The sequence below is a fragment of the Ptychodera flava genome, unplaced genomic scaffold, assembly GCF_041260155.1.
Source record: "Ptychodera flava strain L36383 unplaced genomic scaffold, AS_Pfla_20210202 Scaffold_53__1_contigs__length_892398_pilon, whole genome shotgun sequence".
NCBI lineage: Eukaryota > Metazoa > Hemichordata > Enteropneusta > Ptychoderidae > Ptychodera > Ptychodera flava.
In genome coordinates, this window is record NW_027248375.1 from 310,068 (window position 1) to 334,337 (window position 24,270).

Consider the following 24,270-nt stretch of genomic DNA (forward strand, 5'->3'; position numbering starts at 1 on the left):
AGCTCATTTCGACACTTTCAATCATAAATTTTCTCACTGACATTTTATCCGCTGATATACTGATCATGCAAGGCTTCATTTCGACTCATTTTGAAAAATGGACATTTTTACGGACAGTTTTTAGGCCGGACCCTGTACCCTTACTATCCTTGATCGATACTTCGAAAGCGTCCCCTAAGGTAAATGTTTTGAGATTAGATAAACTGATAAGATTTGTTAGATAAGTGTACGCCATAATCTGTCAACGATTTCACAGCCTTTTCTCGAATCTTACAGGTTTTGTTGGTGAAATCACAGCCTTTATATCACTGCCAATGTTGATAGACTATGATTGAATGGAAAGCATGTTTTAATGAAGGTTACATATTTGCGATTCGAATTCAGTGGAGAAATATTATTAATTGAAAGGAGCAGACGGGTAACGATACCTTGACCATCATTGAATGTGTCCAAACTTCATTTCACAACGTCCGTGGACGAATTTGTGGTAATGATAGAAATTACTAATCTACTTAATATCATAATTTTAAAGTACGCTTTACACAATTACCAATTCGTACAGTAAATATACTTCCAAATGCCAAAATATGTCTGTACAGGCTGTGCAGTGTTCAACTGCGACTGCAAAACGCCTTCTCCAAGATAATTTAACTTGACAAGGTGATACCGTTGTCATAAATCAGTCTTGGCGTAACTTTGTTCTACGTATGATGACGTGCCGGACTAAAGCGTTCGTGAATTACAATCAGCTGCTACAGTGACCCAAAAGGACTGCCAGTACCAACACAATGATTTACTGCTTCTGAAGTACAGCGATGCTTTGCGTCACAAGCAGACAGAAAGATCATGTATGGCTTCAATTCTATCTCTGACCCCAGCATGAGAGTTGGGGAAGTACCCTAACGAATGAATCTTCCATCCATAGCTTTCAAAGTGAATAATTCAAACGTCTGTTCTTTGCTCTTTATCGTGCTTGCATCAAGTGTAAACACAACCGTGTCAATATAGAGTTCTACGTAAGTTTCAGCCACATGCATGTTTGCTTGATTTTGTCAGGACTTTCATAAAAGTATATTAATCTATCAATGGATAGACAAAACATGATAAGAATCTACTAATACATGTACCGACTAAAATGTTTTCTGTTGACTCTTGCTCTACGTCATGACTTTTAAAATTGCACACTGTTTATTGAAATGTTTAATATGTACAGTCAGACACGACCTTCGTTTCCCAGAAGATTGCAAGATAACAGGAAGTTGAATCAAGATGTGATCGAGGATGCTGGATATCTGGAAAAGTTGAGATAAACTATCTCTTCTAATGTTATGTGCAATAAGCAAATTTATGTAGCTGACCTCTGTTGTCCCTTTATTATAGTGACGGCCTACAGTGACAGCGCCTTTACGTTTCATGCTTGTTTTTCACAAAGTGAACATGATGTTATCCACTGGCTTCCGACCTGTTCTGTACTGGGTATATTGCATAGCGGGGTTACTTCATGGGCACATGTGTGTTGCACAGTTTGTTTACCAGATCTGTCAGGGAACTTTCAATCGTTGAGGTCGAGTTGGGCCAGTTAGTTCAGGCCAATTCACTGCTAAAATAGGTGACATTTCCATGAGGTCTAGTGTCCTGTCTACAGGAAAATAAGACACGGCGACCTCTCCCACTACGAAACTTAGGGAAACAACCATGCAGACCTGAAAGTCCGCAGACATCTTGGGCTAAGTTAGTGAATATAGATGTTTATAGCCTCGGAGTTTAATGTTCAGTGTTCTCCACAGCTTGGGAAAAGGGGGGGATTTACATAACGAGACATAAAATGAATATCGTTTTGTTTTAAAAATGTAGTATTCTTTTGCATTGTCATTCACACACGAATAGATTCCTAAACATGCTGCAGGGATGGCCAACCCCCAAAATCCGTAGTAGGCGCTATACTATGTACGGTATAACATACAAATGACAAAATGCACAATATATGCCCAATTTGATTGTATCAACAAAACGACATAAATATAACGTTTCACCTTATATAGTGTTAGCGATAAAACTGGAGTAAATGGATATGCATTAATTCTTCCTAAATGAATAAGTAAATAACTTACTAAATAAATGAATAAATACTTAGTTAAAACAATTGCAAAAATCAAAAATACTGTAACTTTACCACTTGAAATAAGCTATGAGTCTGCTATGAATAAAAACATGTTCTACTAAATTGAAAGTTTTCAATTTTTTAGCATTCCTGTTTCCTTGCACACTCAGACGTAGTGTGCCACTATGTTTACATTTCATAACTCTGGCACTATGGTCCTTGGTTAATGACGGTCAAGTTAAATTTCAAATTAATTTTGTATGAACGACCTCTATTTCATCACAGTTTTGATCAGTAAGTGAGCAGTTGTGAATACCCTACCAGCGCGAGTGTATAAAGGTTGTGTATTACGCAACCTTTGTGCACTCACTGCGGTACACCAAGGATTAATTCTTTCAGCTCAAATTATTTCAAGATTTCACTTGGCCGTCAGTAGCAATTCCAACTGAATGTAGGGATGTCCCCCCTCAAGCCTTGAAAGACATCAGAGAGCCATTCATTTGAAATCATTTGGTCTAAACGTGCTTACGCTACGAGGTACACCCTGTTTCCTTACTTTATCAAAATAGTATAGTGAAGTGTTTGAAATTCAATGTTTGACATTGGCATACGTTGTTTCTGTTTATATGAAGGTCACAAGTACCATCTTGAGTTTGAATATTCAATTTGTATTGCAAACCACAGAAAAGTCACAGAAAAGTCCCCTTGCCGCGCATTTTTGGAAAAAGAATCAAAATGTGAAGACGAACAAATTTAAAGAAAACTGTAATTGTTTGGATCACGGTCATGGGTCAATGGAAGTTTTCGGAAGAAAATTATTCAATGTTAAAGTAAACTAGCGGCCGCCCATGTTCAAGTTGCACAGTTCACTAAAAATCCTTAAAAAGCAAATTTTGGAGCAGAGAGGATAAAGAAATTGCTTTAGGTGCAGATGAAATGTTTCATGGCGTATATTACCTGAAGCATCCTGTCTAAAATTATTGGGAATGGAATTACACTGATGTTAAGGGGCAGTATAGTCCTATATGCAAGACAATGACGTTTGTATTCGCTAAAAAAGGTCGTTTTCTGATCTTAATTTGACTGCACAGACATTCCTATCGGTTAGGAATAGGGTAGTTGAAAAGTTAGGCAATGTCGAGATCTCCATGTTAATTATTCATGTTAGTAGTTTGGTCTTCGCATAGACATTAGGAAAAACAGTGCGTTTTCCCACCGGCATAAGATTCCACTTGGTGGACTGTCAGCCAAAGATAACGCTTCGGATATTGCGTAAGATGTGACCGATTATTTTGAGCGAAGGGCAACTTCTAATGACATCATCACTTTTTCTGATTTTACGGAAGTTGCATTTTGTGTTCTTCTTTCATCATACTGTATAAATAGTCAAAAATGTACCAAGTCTGACTTTTGAAGGCGTATCATGCACTTTTACATATATAAATTTTCTTGCATTGTCAAAGCATGGTCATTTTATTTTGCCAGAATACCACAACTTATCTTTATTTCAAGTTCGAAAAGCGACAGCATTTCGCTTTGCTGATTTTATGTCACCATAATACATCGAATCGACCGTCTGTTTTGCTGTTTGTCGCAAATCTCTCCACATTTTCATTTTTTCTTTATTAATGTATGAATTTGTCTATTTTTCAGTTTCTTTATTTCTTCATTTCGCTATTTTACGATTTCGTCGATTAAAATTAGCCCAGATATGCAGTCGACGGTAAGGAAAAAACAGTTCTACTTATTTTCTCTCTGTGTATGACGTAAACGTAAAGTGAAGTGAATAATCATGAATGCTATAAATTCTAGCTTAAGCTAGAGAACGTGAATCCTGTCCTCGGTACATAAAATTGAGAAAGCTGGCACATTGCACCTGGGCTGGTGGCTCTTAATAAGAATTACCCAGGATTTCGATATCAGAAAAAGTAAACATATACAAACGCATATACAAATTTATACACAAATTTTTCGTTTTTTCCTGTTTATCTCATAACAAATTCTTGGTGATTGAGCGATGGGATCGTATAATATTCTGTCGCAAACTACACTTGTCTAGCAATGACATTCATCTGGTAATTAACGACATTCATAGCCAAAACAAAATTCATCTTCCATCCGAACTGGTTCATGTCCGTGTTATACGACCTCTTTCCTTTCCTGCCTTATAAACTGAGTGGAAAGAATGTCAAAGGTAATGCATTATAGGTATTTTTGTTATTTTTAATATACTTCAATGTATTTTTTACCAGTGATATATTTTGATCGTCCATCCAAATTGCAATACCGTGACAGTGAAACCATATGGTCTGTACGATAACAGAAATCTGACTTATTGCTAGATCGAAATAATTAATTTCTGGATCGTTTGTACTTCTTTGATATTTTTACATTCGGCTATCACAGCAGTGAAAAGTCCCTTTAGATGATATTTCTGTGCACTATCCCGCCATAAATATAGAAAGCTATCACTTGATATAATTAATAGCTAGACGAACGATGGCGAGGAGAATAGGGGAATCATCATCATTTATTCTCAAATCACTTCGGCAAATTTTTGGACGTCCAAGGCAGGTATGCGAATGCTATGAAAGCTAACCAACGGCATATTCGGAAATACCACTAACAAGCCAGAGTTTTTTCGTTTGTTTGGTAGAACATCGCCAGTGCAACATTTACATCGTATCAAGGAAGATAATTTCGAAAGCTTGTTCGATATATCTATTATTATACGAATTCTGATATCTCTAATCGTACTTTCTGTATCATTGAAGCAAAATTAAGCTATTTACAAGTTTAAAATGATGCGTCGACAACGCACGAAGGCTATTTCAAATCTCGGTCAACATCAATATACACCAAGGTATTGATGTTACTTGTGCAGTGGCTGATGGCGTCCATGAGCTTGCTTGTCTAACTAAGCAAATAATATGCACTTGAGATGAACTCTGTTTTGTGACTTTATTCATTAATGATCATCGTAGGGGTATATGTATGATTGTCTGCTATGTTTGTATACTACAAGTTTTCGTTTTACTCCGAAAATAATGAAAAAACCTTGCTTAAATTTATCATCTTTGTGTGAAATGTACCGAATACTGTTGCCAACAACTAAATATTACTCTGATTTTTCTACTTGAACGTAGCCCGTATTACGAAGTGAGACCAGCGATCACCTGTGTCATCAGGTCACTATACATACAACGAATGTTGCATGGCGATCCCCGGTGACGACCGCAGACAGTAGACTGCAGTCACGGTGAGGGCGAACAGTGAAGTTGGAAAAGCAAGGGAGTGATACGGCGCGGCGTAGTCTCGGAATTAATAGTAAGACATAAGCTAAGGTAGAAAAAATACTTTTTACAACAGGAAAACGCAATAGGGACAGTGATGGCGATTGCGATTTTGCGAAAGTGGCGGAAATGAAAGCCACGCATTCAAGTATTTGCAAGCTATTGCGCACTGGTCATACCTGGTCGAACCTGCACCATCGGTGAAATCCAGGTGCACTGCATGTGAAGCATCTAAATGACAAAGTTAGTTAGTTCAACTATTTGAATTCAAGCGACCAGAATTTGGAGCAGATCTAGAAGTGACACAGATAGTAATTTCCAGATTTCATTTTTATTGTTCCGGGAATTCAACCATGATATCTCAATAACCTCACCAAAAATGTATATCTACTAAACAAATAATATCGAAATGCAAAATTAGCGCCTCTCGCTTGTTTATGACAGGTGCCACTAACGAAGCTATTCGTGAAAAAAGTGTTCGTGTGCAGTTTTTTAGCGGGCGGCAAATTTAAAAACTAACAAGTGGGCTGGAGAAAAACGGTCAATATTTACAGTGGGCAGGGAAGAAATTTCAGTTTTAACAGTGGGCGGAGAAAATTCTGGCAGTGGGTACCGAGAAATAGGCAGAGGGAGGGGAATGCCCAATAATAAAACTTCAGGGAGGATTAGCACCTATGACAGACATGTTTTAGCCTTGATACAGTGTTTAAATTGGTCGTACGGTCCTTGTGACGACCTGTCAGTATCTGCGCTATCCATAGAGTCTCCTGCTTTAAGAACAAATACTCGGCGTCCCTCAATTTAAGTCGTCATGGACAACAGACGGACTATACATGATTCTAACCATGGACAAAAAAGATTCACCTTCCACAGTCACTCAACAAAGTGAGTGGCCATGACCTTATTACAGCTTTATTGATGTCCAAGTGGCTGCACGTTTATGCCACAGGCGCTCCTTACCTGGGTCGTCTGCTAAGTAGATCGATTTTCGGATCGATCAATTGATCCCGTAGTCGATATGCCCGCCACTGCAACCTAAATATTTACACGGGAGGCATGTCCAAAGGTTGAAATGATAACATAAGACTACGACTACGACTACGACTACGGGATCAATAGATCGATCCGAATATAGATCTACTTAGCAGACGACCCAGCTAAGGAGCGCCTGTGGTTTATGCACGCGAGCTCACGACAGCGGCAACCGTTGCTTCGCATTTTTATTGTTTATAATGGAGCTTATATCAGAGCAATAAGACTAAGTAGCAAACGGTAGAATCGTACCGTAGACAGTAGAACATGTAGAAGGGAAGATGTTGTACAACTTGTTGTCATATGACAAGAAGAGACGAGACATTCACAGGAAAACTAAGAAAAGTTCATCGCGCATGCGCAGAAATTACGAGCGAAAATCAAATTCCTTCGAACATGTTGGAAGTTGGTTGTGGCAGTGTATGTTTTCACCGTCTTCAACGTCTTTGCACCGCTTTACATTTTAATATCGAGACGACTGAGGTTCCAGGTGAGTAGTAGTAGAGTTGTTTCACTCGGGGACTATTTCACTGGCCACCGTACCGTCGATCATCCCTGGCAAACTCGATCGTCCAGTCGCGAGTCGTCTCAATCTCATCATATGTCAGCAAAAATGGAGGTCTCGCCTCCATGAGGCACCTCCGAAGCTCCGTGATCGTTCCAAAACTATTTCGTCCTAAAACTACTTCTCATTAAGCCCCAGCGTTTTCCTGTTACATGTGTTATGCATCGCTAACCGTCTGCACAAACACCAGGGTAAAGACCCCCTCGACCGAGCCTCAAGGCATTGAATTTTTCATGGTAATTCAGTGTTGTACACTCGAAAATCTGACCGTGCACGCATGCATGGATTGTTTTTAGTTGGTTGAGGATCATATTCTACAGAGAGTACGCCAGACGTATGCAGTGTGAATCCCTCATAATATTTTATCATCTTGCACTGTCATGAGATACTAAGAATTTCCATCACGTGAAATATGCACATCTATAGACTATACACAAAAATACCCGGTGTATTCACACTGTGCATTTCTGTAAAGTGTCATGTTTAAAAACTAACGAGAAACATACATTTCTCTTACATTTCTGTGCATGATGATTCTTGATTACAGCATAAGCCATGACAGAGAGTGACTTTGAAGAATTGACAGACATAAGAACACTCATTGATGTCCATTCAGTAACTACAGACGATGAGGTAATTTAGAAGTTTTCAGTCAAAATAACGCCCTTGCTTATTTTTTCATTGACTTGGTTCAACTCTGTGATTTGTGAATGTTTTAGTGGGTTGAACCATAGACAGTCGAGAAATGACTGTCTATGGTTGAACGCGATGATTTGTGTTCTGTTTTCATGTGAAATGTGTGAGTGGGGTGAATGCTATACAGGGGAGTTTCTCCCGGAATCACAGACTTGGCTTTCTTGGGCCGACTCGCAGCGATTTCGAAGCTGTTATCTGATTGGTCGATTGTCACTATTCACAGCCACTTGGGGAGTCTATTTGTATTGTTTTCATTATATTGGTAAGATTCAGCCACCCAATTGGATATAACCTTCCAAAACGCTGCGAGTCAGCCGGCGTTCTTGCACAATCTGCATTGCTATAAATTATTGATGAGATGACGTTTGTATTTATGGATCAATTATTCATAAGATGACATCATTGTATCTGGCATATTGGGACGAGTTACCTTTCAATCTCCCAAAAGATGTGCATAAAACCATAGACAGTCAAGAAAGTTTCTTGACTATCTATGATAAAACTCACATGGCGTTGTTGATAAAATGTCAAGTGCAATCACTCCCACCATGTAGGTAAAGAAGACCTCTATGCTGTCATCAAAGTCAATAGACCCCTGTTTATTGCCGAAAACTTCCGTTTATAGCTCCATGGTTGAACAAGCCTTATACCGCAAGTCATATCAATGTTGCAGTCGCTGATGTACACAACTTTTGGTCCTCTTTTGTTCAACTTCTAGGCTTGCTCCTTCATTAGAGCAATATGTAGGGGGGATTTAATCAGTACGGTTTTGTCCGAAGTGATGAAAATCAGAAGAGTGTGGGGCGACTTCTTTAGTCAGTTGTTTACCGCTGCCAGTTGGTGTGCAGACGCACACATACATGTATTTTCCCTGAATATAAATCTCGACAACTTTCTCTGGTAATCTCGCATGATTTGTAAAGGTCAACCAATCAGTTTTAAAACTTGGTCCATGTGCGAATTCAAACTTTATGCCATATTTGTCAAGCGTGTAATGTACTCAATGTTGAAGAGGATGCGTTCTTCTTTTCGGCCAGAATATACAGGAGAGGGCTGTCAGTCATTTTGTATTTGCTTGACGTCACTGTGTACACAGTCCGTCTCACCGCCTGTACTTTGCAAGAAGTCCAAGTCGGTGAATCCGGCAGAAACTAACTCACTACTGCGCAGACTCCTAGGTAACGTGTTTAATTGCCAGGAAAACCTGGCCTGGGCTGCCTAATTCCAAATAGGTTCGTATGAAATAGGAGAGACACAAGAGAAACTATTAAAAATGATTTTGTTTTTTTAAACATTCACCGACTTGAACCAAGTCTAATTTCTCAATTGTTCAGCAATTTAACTGCAATGTTGGAGATATGTTTGTTGTTTGTTTATGGTTGTTAATACCATAAAGGTTCAGTAAAACCTGTCTAAACTGAACCCTCCAGGGACTGAGAAAATTGATCAGTTTGGAGAGGTGTTTGGTTTACAGAGGTCCTTTTAACATAGAGTTCTATTAGAATGGTAATGGGGAAATGTATAAACACAAACAGGTGGTCGAGGCCAGTACATTGATGTGCGTCTTTGGGTGATGTTGATTGACATAGCTGGTCACATGCTGAGTTTATAGGACATTTTGGTAGACTATACTGGCAGGCTACACTGAACTGAAGTGTTTGCAAAGAGAATTATTTTAACGTAGCATTAATCTGATTGATGTAATTATTTACGTTTGTTTATAATTGAAAAACACTAATTTGTCATTGCTGTTGTTTTGATTCAAATTCATATAGTTGTCACAAACCACTGTGCACAAACACATGTAAAGTAACACCATAACAATTATCCATGCATAAGTCTTAGTGCAACAGCTCTTTGATGTACATTCAAGGGCAAGTTTGAATTCAATGCATGACACTACCCTTAAACTGTTTAAAGTTGAAGTTCTATCAAACCTGATGGAAGTTGACTTCTTTAGCAGTATATCTCTGATATGTCTAAGTATACTTTGAGTTCAAAATCCAGAATTTCAAAAGATGACTGTAACTCAAAGAGGCTATGCCATGTTTCTTTGCAGAGTACAGATGAAAGGACAGGTCTACCAAGGACATACAAATCAGATTCATTCTCAGACACAAGCAAAGGTATGCTTATCCAAATACGATAATTCCATACTTCCATCATTGTACTACTGGTGTATGTTTTTTTCCATTGTATTGTTTCAAGACTGCAGTTGTCTGTGATTAGCAAGGCCCTTGTTAGCCTATCTGCACATTCCCTGATCATGATATATAGGATAAAGCCGAGTACGAGGGCTCTTCTGGTATATAAAGTCCAACCCAATGATAAAATGTCGAGGCCGCAGGCCGAGACATTTTATCATAGGGTTGGACTTTATATACCAGAAGAGCCCGAGTACGAGGGTTTTATCCGACTTAAAAACTATCGCCCCTAACTGATATATTTTCGTTTTCAATGTGTTTACGTCAACTGTCCCCTTTGTAAGTGTAACATGTTTAGGATATGAATTAAAACTTTTATTTGTGAAATAGCCTTCCAGTGTAATGGAACATCCTATAAATGCCCTAGGGCACATTATATAAATGCCCTAGGGCACAGCAGATTTTGTGTTGCAGCTGGTTTCCGCTGTGTTACCAAATTTGAATATTAAAACGTACCAGATGTCTACAGAATATGACCTGTTCACTTTTGATTGGACAGTACTTTACTACGGCGCTGCCATTCGTTTCTGGAATTTGGTGACCAAGGCTTTACGAGTAGATAAAACACCCTGAATTGAGCACTCTGATTGGTCAATCAACAGTAGATAGTTTTTAAGTATAGGATAAAGCCCGAGTACGAGGGCTCTTCTGGTATATAAAGTCCAACCCAACGATAAAATGTCGAGGCCGCAGGCCGAGACATTTTATCGTTTGGTTGGACTTTATATACCAGAAGAGCCCTCGTACTCGGGCTTTATCCGACTTAAAAACTATCGCCCCTAACTGATATATTTTCGTTTTCAATGTGTTTTCGTCAACCGTGCCCTTTGTCAATGTAACATGTTTAGGATATGAATTAAAACTTTTATTGTGAAATAGCCTTCCAATGTAATGGAACATCCTATAAATGCCCTAGGGCACATTAGTTAGTTCCAGAGACCAGCTCTGGAACTGTTAGTTTTTGCTCACTTTCCTTCTTTCTTTCTTTCTTTCTATCTTTCTTTCTTTCTTTCTTTCTTCTTTCTTTCTTCTTTCTTTCTTTCTCTATTTCCGGTATTACTATCATAGAACATGCTATACACAAATTTTACCTTAATTACCCAGAATGCATTGCGACACGCTTATGACGTCATCGCTCAGCTCGGACGGGTTTACGGGCATTTCTTGTGTGTTTATTTATTTTTTATTCTCCATTGCTCGACTATCATATTGCGTTCAGCTATTAATAATTCTAGCTTTCTTTCGCTTTGTTTTTTGTTGCTTTTTGATTTTATTTTTCTCTAAATACTCGCCGTACGTGGCGCTATACTGTTTCGCCCGCATGCTCATGAGACAATGGCGGCGGATTTCGCTCGCATAGAGAGAGAAAAATATGCTTTCCGTAAGTTTACAAGCGCGGCTGGGCACATCGTGTACCTAGGCGAGGTGGATGTGCTCGAAAACGATGATCAATGCAAAATTTGGATCAAAATCGGCTGTGATGGCGGAGAAACTGCCCGCCGTATTTCTGAGGAGCCACCAGCGGTTTTTCCTATATATTATCAGTCTGCGAGGCCGTTTAACGCCGGTAACACACAGCCCTGTCACCGCATCGCAAGGGCATGCGTTGGCTGCACGTTAAAGCAGCTCAACTTTCCAAGATCAAACGGTCAGTATCTTGTGAAAACAGCGACATTGCAATGAAAATCGTTTTAGTCTGTGCTTTTAATCAAATGACAATGCATGTGGCCTCGGTTTTCAATTTCAACGTCCTAGGTGCGATCATGTATGAAAAATAGATCCCATGGTCCGATGTTTCCTCTCGTCTGATCATCGTCGTAAACCACGCGCCTCTTTACGGCAACAACTCAGCGCTACCCGTCAAGCGATTGATTTTTGCGTAGGTCAGCGGAGCGAAAATTATTGCTCTGGCTCGCGAGAATGTCGTCTGATATACATTTCCGTGCGTTGTCGCCCCCGTATGTATCTGTTGCGTTTTTACCGACATGTAGTCATTTGTAATCTGTGGACTGCCTCGCTTTTAGTTGTACTATTATGGTGTTTACTGCTAGCAGCCCTATAACTATAGGTACGTGCTTGAATATTAAAATCCAAAGCACTCTTTCATTCTGCACCTATCTTTGTCACACATTCTCTTGTTTCTTCCGCTGCTCTGGTCTCTGGAACTTCGCTTTTGCTTGCAAATGCTTTCTAGTTTAAGTTTGTACCACCGCAGATTTTATGTTGCAGCTGGTTTCCGCTGTGTTACCAAATTTGAATATTAGGGAAAAAAGGTACCAGACGTCTACAGAATATGACATGTTCACTTTTGATTGGACAGTACTTTACTACGGCGCTGTCATTCGTTTCTGGAATTTGGTGACCAAGGCTTTACGAGTAATTAAAAACTATCTACTGTCGATTGACCAATCAGAGTGCTCAATTCAGGGTGTTTTATCTACTCGTAAAGCCTTGGTCACCAAATTCCAGAAACGAATGACAGCGCCGTAGTAAAGTACTGTCCAATCAAAAGTGAACATGTCATATTCTGTAGACATCTGGTATGTTTTAATATTCAAATTTGGTAACACAGCGGAAACCAGCTGCAACACAAAATCTGCTGTGGTACAAACATAAACTAATGTGCCCTAGGGCATTTATAGGATGTTCCATTACATTGGAAGGCTATTTCACAAAATCTGCTGTGGTACAAACATAAACTAATGTGCCCTAGGGCATTTATAGGAGCCCTCGTACTCGGGCTTTATCCTATACATAAAACACCCTGAATTGAGCACTCTGATTGTTCAATCAACAGTAGATAGTAAGTATGTAAACAACGTGACTCAATTAGTTGAATGAATATCATCATTGTTATGATATTGTTAAATGCCTCCCAGGTATCTTTCAGATGTCATAAATTTTTATCAATGAAATGACTATCATTTTGTCTTCTTGTCATGACAAGTGAAGTTATTGGTCACACAATGCATATATAGATATTCCCTGCGAACATATTTTACAGAAAATAGACAAGTGTTTTGTCATATGCTACTCTTTTCACAGGGAGAAACTGTGACAGAATTCAATACACGTGTTCTTAATAATTGTCTGTAGTATCAACCTGACACTGACAGCATAGCATCTTCTTGAATTGCACACAAATAATTGTTGAATCTTACTCACTGTCACCCAAAGTAAACTGCCCCCAAAATATCAGGGGTTTCATAAATAAATGATGAAATTTTAGACTGCAGTTGTTATTTTTATGTACAATAAATGTCTGTTTATACATAGTTGCTCTCAATCACTGTTAAAGATGGCCATTAAATAAGATGTCATTCTCGAACATTGGATTATTTCAAAAACTTTCTCTCCTTTTAGAGCTTTAAACGTTTTACTTGAGCAACTTTGTTACATGTACTTAATGTTGTTCATGTGAAAGCAAAAGGTCAACTCATAAAACTGAAGGTTATCCACTGGGATTCTTCAGCTTGTGTTTCAGTAAAATCAGAACTGCAGGTCAAGGTCAATGGTGACTTCCCTTCATTATGCTTTTCTGAAACATCTTATATACGATAACAAATGAAATTTGATTTTTCTTTGACCCTTGCTGGTTCAGGAACTGAACAATGTACCAAACAATATATATTTCATGTTTGATGAAATCTGCCTGAGATTATCACAAACTGAAGATAAGGTACATGTATTGGATTACAGCATTTACTGGGGCACAAAATGTATATATAGGTGTTCCTTGTACGACAGGAATCTAAAGGCACAGTGGCTCATGTAGTTAAGGGAATGACATTGCATTATTTTCTTTATAAGGCCATTTAAAGAAAATTCTTTGTTTGTCGTTCTTGGATTTTTGAAAACTACCAGCCATCCAGGGAAAAGGACAAACACAGACAAAAACCAAAGTGTATTAACATAAGCTCATTTTTGGTTAGTTTCTTTCAGAAAAAGAATTATTTTATTTGTAATAATGTTAACATTGTGTTTGTTTTCTTAATTTTCTCTGAAAATTTACAAGTATGTGGAGGGTAAACAAAAAAATTATTTAAAGTACCTTAGAATCAGAGGAGAAACAAGTATATTTCATGTGGTCACTTCTGAATTTTCTTGTTACAATCCATCTAGATTCAACCATAGATTCTAGAGATTTCCTTGCAAGTCCCTTACGTCCAGACTCACGAAGTGCCAGGTTTGAAAAAATCTACTATGTGAGTGAAACTGATGTCTCGGAGCAGCAGAGAGAGTATACAGAAGAGAGTTTTGAAGCAGTGTCTGTTAGTGAACGCAGTAGTCTGGCAAGTCAAACAGAAAGTCAGTTGGGGTATTCCGATGAAAGCTGGGAAGAAGAGGCTCCTAGTACTGTAAGTATGAATACATCATATTTAGCTATTTTTCCATTCTAATTAGCATATACAGGAGATAATTACAGTGAAAAGTAGTGTAACAGTTATAGATCTGTGGAATTCTAGAGAGATCTACTTAACTTTCTGAAGTCAAGTTCAGTGATGCATTGCTATGATTGAGTTTGTGTGCAAAGTGTGATAGTGAGTATGTATATGTGAGTGCTTCATAAACTTTATAAGGGGTCGCAGTCAGAAAAAATTGTAATAACTTAGCTCAGTTATTGAACCACTCTTTTGAAGGTTTAGAAATTAGCCAAACAGTTTTGACTGTGATATCTTGACTGAGTGACTTGGTGCCATATGCTGTATGTGAGTTCCAATCCAATCGAGAATTTAACAAGTTGGTACATATTGTACATTATGCATGTATGGTAAAGACAAAATAAACAGTTCTAGTGAAGTGGTTGTACTGTACAAAAGTCACTACAGATATAGTTTTGCATCCATAATCTATATCATAATTTTAACTATCTACAAGACGCCAACATTGATATCTGAAAAACCACAACTACGTTAAAAATAATCAGATTCTGAACTTTGTAATGTGTACATGTACGCATGTATGTGTATGTGCATATGCATATCTACTTATATATGTGTGCAGCGTGTTCATTTTTAGCCGGATGCCGGCCAAATTGACCGGCTACTTTCATATTTTGGCCGGCTACTTTTCAGCACTGTTTCGCTCTCTGGCCCGGAAATTCTGGTTTTGATAACAATATTTTGATTTTTTTGGTGGTCTTGCTAGCCGGAGATAATATTTCAGAAGTGCCGATGTGGCTATATAATGTAGTCTAGCAATTTACGGCGGTGTACCGCGATCAGCAAACGTGTTGTACTACACTGGGAATCGCTCTCGAGGTCAACCTTGCTTGCCCGATCACAGGCCGAATTATTCCGACGTTCACATCGGGTATAGCCGAAAATTGGACTAACATACAATTACGTTATGCCCGCGAATAGCCGACCATTTCCGAATGAAGCCGACTTTTGTTGCGCTCAAACATGGAAGAGAAAGTCGATGCTTGAGAGCTTTGGTTTTCTGCGTAAGAGTAGGGCCTTGTCTGATGGGTTTGGTAGGTTTTTTATCAAATCTAAAGTGACCAAAAGTTACTGAGTCTCATTTTTGCATACTTTGAAACGCCATGTCAATCCATCCATGGTCAATCACGATGCCAATATTCAAGTCGATCGACATCGCGTTTTGTGGAAGGGCCGTGGTTGTGTGCATCGCGGAAGAGAAAGTCGACGCTTGCAAAATTTGATTTTCTGCGTAAGAGTAGGACTTTGTCTGTTGGTTTTGGGAGGTTAAGATCAAATCTAAATAAACAAAAAATTACTCGGTCTCACTTTTCGTACTTTGAAACGCTAAGTCGATCACAGTGTCAAATTTCAGGTCGACCGATATCGCGTTGTGTGTACTGTGTTACAATTGACTGCCGGTGCTTTGTACACATACGGTGTAGTACATGCTGGCATTCGGTGTCGTTAGTTTGAGGTTTTATCAAACATGAACACTGAAATTTAGCTCTCTTTTTCAATTATATTCAACATCACCAAAAAATTCATAATCAGCTCGCGGATTCGTTTTATTGTGAAATTAGTACAGTGAATTAAAATCACTGAAAATTGTGTTCCTATAATTCATTGAATCGAAAAAACTTTTTGATTTTACTGTATCTTCAATCAAGTTTATTTAAATCAGTAAAAACTTTGTACAGCCAGACTGGTCAGGATTCTAGCGGATCGTTTTCTAGGTTGTGAAAACCACTATTCTATGATGTATTTCAAAATGTTTGTTCAAGTCATGAGCTAAACATAATTCTACACAACAGTCTTGTGAAATTTTGCTATTATCCTTGTCAACTGAATGCAGTTGACAGGCCCGAGTGATATCAAATTAATTTTTCTGATGTTTTTTAAAAACTTTATCCCTTTAAAACATGTTGTAATTGACAATGATAATGATTATTCTGTATGCTGAAATGGTCTTTAATACTGTACAAGAATGCATGAAATTACTCCAAAATGTCTTCAAAATTTTAAAATTTATTGCCCACAGGGACGGGGGACCCCGTGCCTGAAACCCTCCCCCTGTGTGTATGTTGGAATAGCCTTCTATACACTGTATAAGAATGCATGAAATTGCTCAGAAATGTCCTCAATTAAAAAAAATTCTTAAACACCCCCCCCCCACCCCCCACCCAGGGAACCTGGTTGCACACAGAAGCTAACCGCCTACTTTTCTGAATTTTCCGCCTACTTCAAAAATTTTTGAGAACCCTGGTGTGTGCAAGATATAAAGTGACACATTCTCATACTGTAGTATCAGGGTATGTCTACACCATGTAGACATCGGAAAATAGTGCATACAAATGGATTCATTTTGTCCATTTGCTCATGGCCCATTATAATATTTCTTCACTCATTCTTTTCATGAAGGACTCAGAAGATGAAAGAGCAGTGATTGCAAAAGCTTTTGAAGAAGAATTCATCCAAGTGAAACTACATCGTCTGAGGACGTCATCTCCTCGACAAATTCAACACAGTGCTGAACCAGTGTTCCTCAAGAAAACTAAGACAAAACAACCCTCTGCTGCAAAACAATTTTGCAAGAAAAAGTTACAAATTCTGAGGACACCAGAAATAAAACCAGGTTAGACTTTACAAATTGATTATAATATTTTAAATTTATTCTGTAGGGTCTCTTGTTAAATATTTCTGCTGAATAACTAGTCAGATATCAATTAATTTACTTTTTTATATTTAGTTGTGAAGTGTATTATTGGCTGACTTTCTTGCCATAAGTATTTTTTTATACGTCCTAGAAACATGATTCCTTCAAGTTGTTTTAACACCTAACACATACCCGTCACTGTAACATGTTTGGTGTTGTAGAAATATTTGACTCAGTGCCCTGCATGAGAAATATGATAACAATAACCTTTATTGAACCCAAAAGTATTTCAGTTAGTTGCTGTGCCAAATCTGAACTTGTACAAGTCACAAAAAATAATTTAACAAAGCAAAATTTGTCATTTTGATGTAGTAGTATCATATAACTATCTCCATTGATTTACAAAAAGCTTGATTTGTCCACTGTACGTTTCTGTCAGACATTTTCTAAAGTAGAGTGCATGGTACCTTGTGGTTCCATTGTTGTCTACTGTACTTATCGGTGACTTTGTACTGAATTTTATAGAGACAGAACTTAGCTTTTGATTATAGATAAAGTAACACAAATGCACACAATGTCTTTTACATGCTTGGAGTTAATTGTATTCAAACATTTCAAATATACAGACAGGCTGTGTGTATCTTCTTGAAATATAGCGCACTCTATCAAGCTGTAGTATATTACCAGACTTTCAGGACTCACAATCAAACAACTCAGTGACGTTTGATGAAGTGATGTCACCTTGAAATCAATCAAGGATATTAGATGCCAAACTAAAGTACTAGTAACAAGGTCGCAATCTATAGTCATCTGACTTTTGAAATAAAATCTGCTGGCACCTCCAGTGTAGGGCTGTAAACCTTGGCCTACTGTATAAAATCACCATGTACATCCCTGATGTACTTTAATTTAGGTATCTCTAAAAAATTGGCAGCCAATCTGTGGAAACAAACAGTCAACGTAGTGACATGTCTTAGAGGAACAGTGATGCCTTAATTTTCCAGGATTTTCAATAGCTGATTAGTCCTTGACTTTCAGCAATAGAGCATATTGAGCAGTAAACCATGTGTACAGTCACTCAGCATCTAATGTTACCACCAGAAGTAGACAGCCATACACAGTGTTTCAGCAATCCATTAATACTCTGAAAACTTCATCAAAACTTCCAACTATGAAAATGGTAGTGAGTCAGTGCAACTCATTTATGTAGATGTAATATTGTTATTTAATACCTGCATATAATGAGAATCATTCGTCAAAATTAATATCGATGAAAAGGAAAACACAAAGATATCATAAGAGACCATGGTGTTCCCGCTGGGGTTTTCATATTATTAAATGACAGAGTTATCTAACAACAGTATGTGTGATTTTCAGCAAGAATGGCCCAAGATTATTCCGAACCCAAACCAAAGGAAGACAAGTATGATGGCAAGGAAATTGATAGAAGACTTATAGAGAGATTGAAACTGACCAATATCATGGAAAAAATGCATAAGGTAATCGGTCATTGTATGAGTTGTGAAAATTAGAGGACAAAAAGAATAGCAAGCTACATGTGTATTAATGCAATAATGTACTCCCTTCCGGCCTGTAATGGATGAAAGCAACCTTTGCACAACATAATGCATGGGGTGAAGCAGATTACATTACAGAGTGCAATGTTATTTTTAGTCCTCTGTACAGTAATGTATACCCAGAAGGGGTACATTATTGCCAGTACACATAATTCATAGTTTTGGCAATGCCACTGAATTTGTAGATGTAGAAAACATGGACAACAGTGCTTGAAAATTGGATTCATTATCAGAATCCATGACGTTACAAATTTCACTGGTATGGACAAAGCTGAGAATATAATGATGCTAGAAATAAATATTCTGAAGAAATATCATTTTTGATTCTGTATTTTGCGTTGCTTTATTCATTTGGCATGACTTTGTGAGTCAACTTTGCTTCATTTTAATCGTGGATTTCACTCATCTACCCGTAGTAGATGTCAATGAGTTGTCCTGTGTTTGAGGAAATGTGCCAAACTGTTTTATCCTCGATACACTTTCATACATTGCAATTTGTATATAAATCGAAAATCGAAAAACAATAAAATAATTTGAAAGGGGAAAATGTACCACAAAAGGATTAAGGTATCACAGCCAAACTATTGGGAAAATGAAATAAGAGGCTGGAACAGTGTAATCAGTGTAATTCAATAACAGGGATGCACATGACGACATGAGTTTACACAGAGTACACTGTGTACGCATTGTTTTTCAGGACAAATTACCCAGTAGATTATTTGTCTTTATATTTGTTTATGTAACACAGGCTGCAAACATTGAACTTCATGACCCTAAGAAATGTCACATTTGCAGGTAAGAAAAATATTGGGTTTTTCTATGCTTTTACTTCTCACAGTTAATTTGAATTTAAGACACTTAACTGTAACTTTCAAAAAAATTGAATTTCATTCCAAAATCAATTCTTGCAATGAATAAGATAAAAATGTTGCACCCAGCAGGTAGAAATTGGTAAATATAAAAAGTGTACATACAGATTTTCCAATTTATGAGCATTTTCATGTTTTGTAATGTTTTTTATTTACATTTTAAAATTTAACCTCTCAACAGTTTGTAAAGTTAACACAAACTTTCATTACAGGTGATAATATATGCTAACGTAGTCAAGGGCAAAGTAAGAAAAGTATGCCTGTTAAACTTGCAGAGAAAACTCCAACACATGCATGAATAAATAAGTAAATAGGAGACTATTTGTTGTCACTGTTTATTTGTTTGTTGTTTTATTCTTGTGTATCATACCATTATTCAATGTTTCTTTTTGTATGATTTTTACAAGGTATCAGGGTACTGACTGCTGCATCAACAGTACCCCCTCAGTGTGCTGTTCATGAAATGTCACATATAAAAGTTGTGTCTGTGTTTCTCCATTGTTGCAGTATTGCCAGGGAATATAACACAGAACAGAGCTTTATCAAGACAAAGACAGCACTAGCAGAAAGAAAGGCAATGGATCTGAAGGTTGAAAAATATCTCAGCAATCATGTGAGTAATATTACTCTTGGTATTATGCAATTAAGATGTTATAGTGTATTGTTATAGTTATTACAGTAAAATAAAAACACAATGTCAATAGCCCATTTGCTCAAAAATGCCACCCACAGAAATACTTATTTTGATTTATTTGAGCAATAAGTTTAGCCACAGGCTGGTATACCCAAGATATACTAGGTACAGTGTGTGACATATAGTAGAAGCCACTAGGCAAGTGCTTTATGGAGTGCATTGCTACAAAATTGAGTGCATGCCTGCCTGCAAAGGGTGTTATTTCTATGATATGATATCAACATTTGTGTTTCTACTGTGGAAGAGATGTTTACGACATAGATTTAGCAGCCAATTTGGAGAAAAATTAAGTGACAATCTTTAAGGGAGTTCCGCACTTGAGACCAAGTATTGTATACAAGAAGGATACATACAATGTGTAATCAGCTACTTGAAAGCCTTATACGACAATGTGCAAGCTAAATGCTTTAATAAGCAAGTTCTATAAGCAATTTTCTAAACATGTACACTTCTCTTTTCATTATCTTTATTGTATTTAGTCGCATAGTGACTACATAAATTTTTTCTGCTATGTAAGCGCTCTCTGGCTTCACATTAACCTTCCATGTTAGCTCAGGGGCCTATTTTTGGACTGCTGAATCAATTTTTTACTAAAGCTGGCATAAGCGCTCATCAGAACAACCATTTGCATGACTGACACTCTAATATAATATACAAATGTAGATTGTTTATTTGGCTTTGGCTTTGTCTTGAAATCCAGACTAGATGAGTCACACAGATGACCAGGACCTAGAATAATTATCAAACTGCATATGTGAAGCAGCTTACAGTCAATGAAACACTGAAACAACAATGCTTTAACAGAAGATATGAAAAATAGAAATAATAATATGTAAAAACCAGATCAACAGCATACTGAAAATAAAAAAATCTACAAGTGGTGCAGTGGCACTTCTCAACTAAGGTACATGTGTTTTGGAAGAACAATAATTATTGTGAAGATTTAGTATGTTAACAGTTTGGGCGTTTAACATGTAAAACAGGCTGCCGTTTTACCTTCAATGTCCAAAATTTGTTGATAGGCATGATAAATGAATGACAAAACTTTTGTCCATCTCTTGATGTAAGTTGGTCAGTTTTTGTTACATGTTAAGGTTTTATATCTGTTGTCCCTCAGAAATATATCTTGTGGTCTGATACAAATTGAAGCCATACTTGCAGACATTGCATGTAAAAGTAACATAAAATTTATTCAACTATCATCAAAAGTTACAGCAATAAAGCAACGCACATTTCATATATTAATTGAATGTGATTCTTTGAATAGTTGGCTCAGCTGTAATGGAGTGCGCCCTCTATGGTCAAAATACAAGTTACGTAGTAGATCTTCACCACAGTGGCACACTGCTGTTGTCTACCCTGAAAATGTTTAGTAATCTCACACATGATTTTAAGGCATGTTTCAGTTGACCCTAGAACTGTCTCTAACACCATATTCCCAAAATTAAATATCATTGATATGGCCAAGCAGTGCCTGGACTGTTTAAGCAAGATAGTCAACATGATTGACCTTGCATCACAAGTAATCTCCATACTACTTTACAGAGAGATCTGAAGCTTGAGGTTTTTGTACATGAGATAAGTACAAGTCCCCAGTCAGACTCTGAACAGACATAAAAGTGTAATACACTAGAAGAAGCAAATGGCAATGTAGTATCTACAGGCAAATTTTAACAGAATTTTCAGTGTGGTAAATTTCAAAAACGTAGACCCCTGTCAATATTCCATACTCAACGGCATCTTCCTAACAGTGCCTACATTTTCCATACTTATGCCAAAACATCAAAATGGACCATTTGTAGATGTTAAAGTATGTCTGTATAATCTAAATCCAGAAGTTCAAAACGATGTTAATCTGTAAATTTACATGTACTAGCACTAGTGACTTCATACAGATTGAATGTTTAAGTATCACGCAATTTCATCATAGACCCTTTTTTTAAGGATCTGTATCTCTGATTTCATGTAGGATTTACAAAGCCTGTGTAATATACAAGTAATTTTCTCAGAAAACACTAAAATTTTAGGAAACAGTTAGTGCCACATCTGGTACCTATCGCCTTATTTTTGCAATCAGTAATTATCAAATCTATTGATGTGTATCTATTTCAGGATTCAATAACACTGATTGGTGATCTAGCGAAGACTCTACCGAAACCAACGGAAGACCCACAACAGATTTGGCAAAAAATGATGCAGGGAATATCATAATTCATACACTACTGTCAGAAAGTATGTTTTAATCTTTAATTTATTTTCAAAAGGCCAGAGATATGAATTACATTAAAGCCCCATTGGCCTTATCTTTTTTGCATTTTTCTTGCCAAAAAATTACCATCCAATCTTCATGGAGATGTTTTAATTCTCGAATAATTAAAGGAATAATGTACCCCCTCATAGACCATAGTGGATGAAAGCAAACTGCTTACACCATAGTGTGCTATGCTTCAGCTTGTATATTGTAGAGTGCAATGTTTGAGTCTATCATGGGCGAGGAGGGCGTACATTATTGCAATGCTATGTTTTGGCAATGTTAGTGAATTTGTAGAAAAATCTTCGACCACAATGCTGGATAATTGGATACATTATCAGTAATAATCTTTCAGATGACGTCACAAAATTGACTGATATTGTCTATGGAAGTGTCAACATATCAATCCCTGGCAATTTATAAAAGGGCTGCTGAAATGACACAAAGAACGTTTTTACAACACTAATTTGGGTTTTGCTCAGCAGCTTGATGGGGACTAAATTTTCTGTAATCTTACAAGATGATTATTTACATGATAAACATTGAATAAAGTTTTATCAGAAATTACTGACTGTATAGTTTTTGTTCTCAGGAAGAAAGTATTCCTTCAAGCTACAGGTGCTCAGGAGGGTGAGTACCTGTCGTAGTATGGTATACCGGTAAAGAAAGGAAGGTTTGACACACTTTTTACCACAACAAATGTGAAGCTAATGAATTTCAATGTATTCAATCAAATAAAAAACATACATGCATTGCTAAATACATGTACCTCCAACATTTATTGTCAGTGTTAAGTACTTTGGTTTAGTGTCAGATTTGGAACCAAAACCCCTTTCCTCACCTCAAGAGGGCTCTTGCCTAGAGTAGCCATTCTGCAGAAGGTAACTTTTGTCAAAGTCAGTGCACACTCATTGACATTCTATTTAAATGACCTTCCAAATACTGAAATTCAAATAACAAGGATTCCACTGCAAGTTGAGTACGGGGATGTATTCAAGCACTGCCAAACTTTGTATGTGCATTTGTAGTCTGTTAGGCAACTTATTCAGACACCACATTGAAGCCTGTTCTGATAATGTACCCTGGTCTCACGTGTAACATATACTTTAACCCTTTCATTATGTTTTTGCCAAAAGCCATTGGCAGTGAGTGTAGACCTGTGTTTACAGGGAATTTGGGTGAGCAGCAATCTGATTAAAGTTCAGATATAGACATGACAACATACCCACAGCTTCTACTTCTTCTTTCCTATTCACATTAGCAGATGGTTGCCTCACTACATCTGTCCTAAGGCCATCGAGATTGCGTTCAAATCTCCGGAACCAGTTCAGCCAACCAATCAGAAAAAGATTTACAATTTCCACTTGTGATGAATTGTAGCATCATACTTTCAAATGCAGCCTGATTGGCCGACTCCTGCAAACTGCTAGGTTTGAACACAATCTCCTACGGCAGTGGTTCAGATGTAGTGAGGTGGCTAGCAGCTAACAAGAATGGCAAGAGACAATGGAAGGCAGAAGCATCACAATCTTTACATCTTTAACCATGTAGGGTTAGCAGATTAATCAAAGTTTACATAATAGAGAGGTTTGGCTACACGTTTTACGTGAACGTGAACGCGTAGAATCCACGTTGGTGTTGGCGTACACGTTCACGTGCAAAAATTGGTTTGGCTACGCGTTACGTGACGCGTTCTTGTGGCACGTGCAAGAAATGATTCTGCTCGGCTCGAGTTCTCGTAGTCTGTTTCCGCATCACTGAGACAGCTCAATGGTTACCCAGTATGCTGCGAATCGAATAAGAAATTTCGCATAAAACTAACGAAAATTCATGAATATCTTTGACGATGTCACTATCATATATCCAACCAACAACGTGCATGAATGATTCATAGTTTATATCATGTTTTGA

General features: G+C 37.5%; 1 protein-coding gene across 1 annotated transcript; it reads left to right on the forward strand.

Annotated features, from left to right (window-relative positions):
- Positions 1-6,777: 6,777 nt before the first annotated feature.
- Positions 6,778-22,923, forward strand: LOC139128417 (uncharacterized protein C8orf48-like). Its single transcript, XM_070694188.1, has 9 exons — positions 6,778-6,916; positions 7,539-7,624; positions 9,747-9,813; positions 14,014-14,249; positions 16,734-16,947; positions 18,346-18,467; positions 19,294-19,340; positions 19,922-20,027; positions 22,221-22,923. Exons 2-9 carry the CDS (start codon positions 7,547-7,549, stop codon positions 22,317-22,319), a joined length of 969 nt encoding a protein of 322 aa, XP_070550289.1. The 5' UTR covers positions 6,778-6,916; positions 7,539-7,546; the 3' UTR covers positions 22,320-22,923.
- The last annotated feature ends 1,347 nt before the right edge of the window (positions 22,924-24,270 follow it).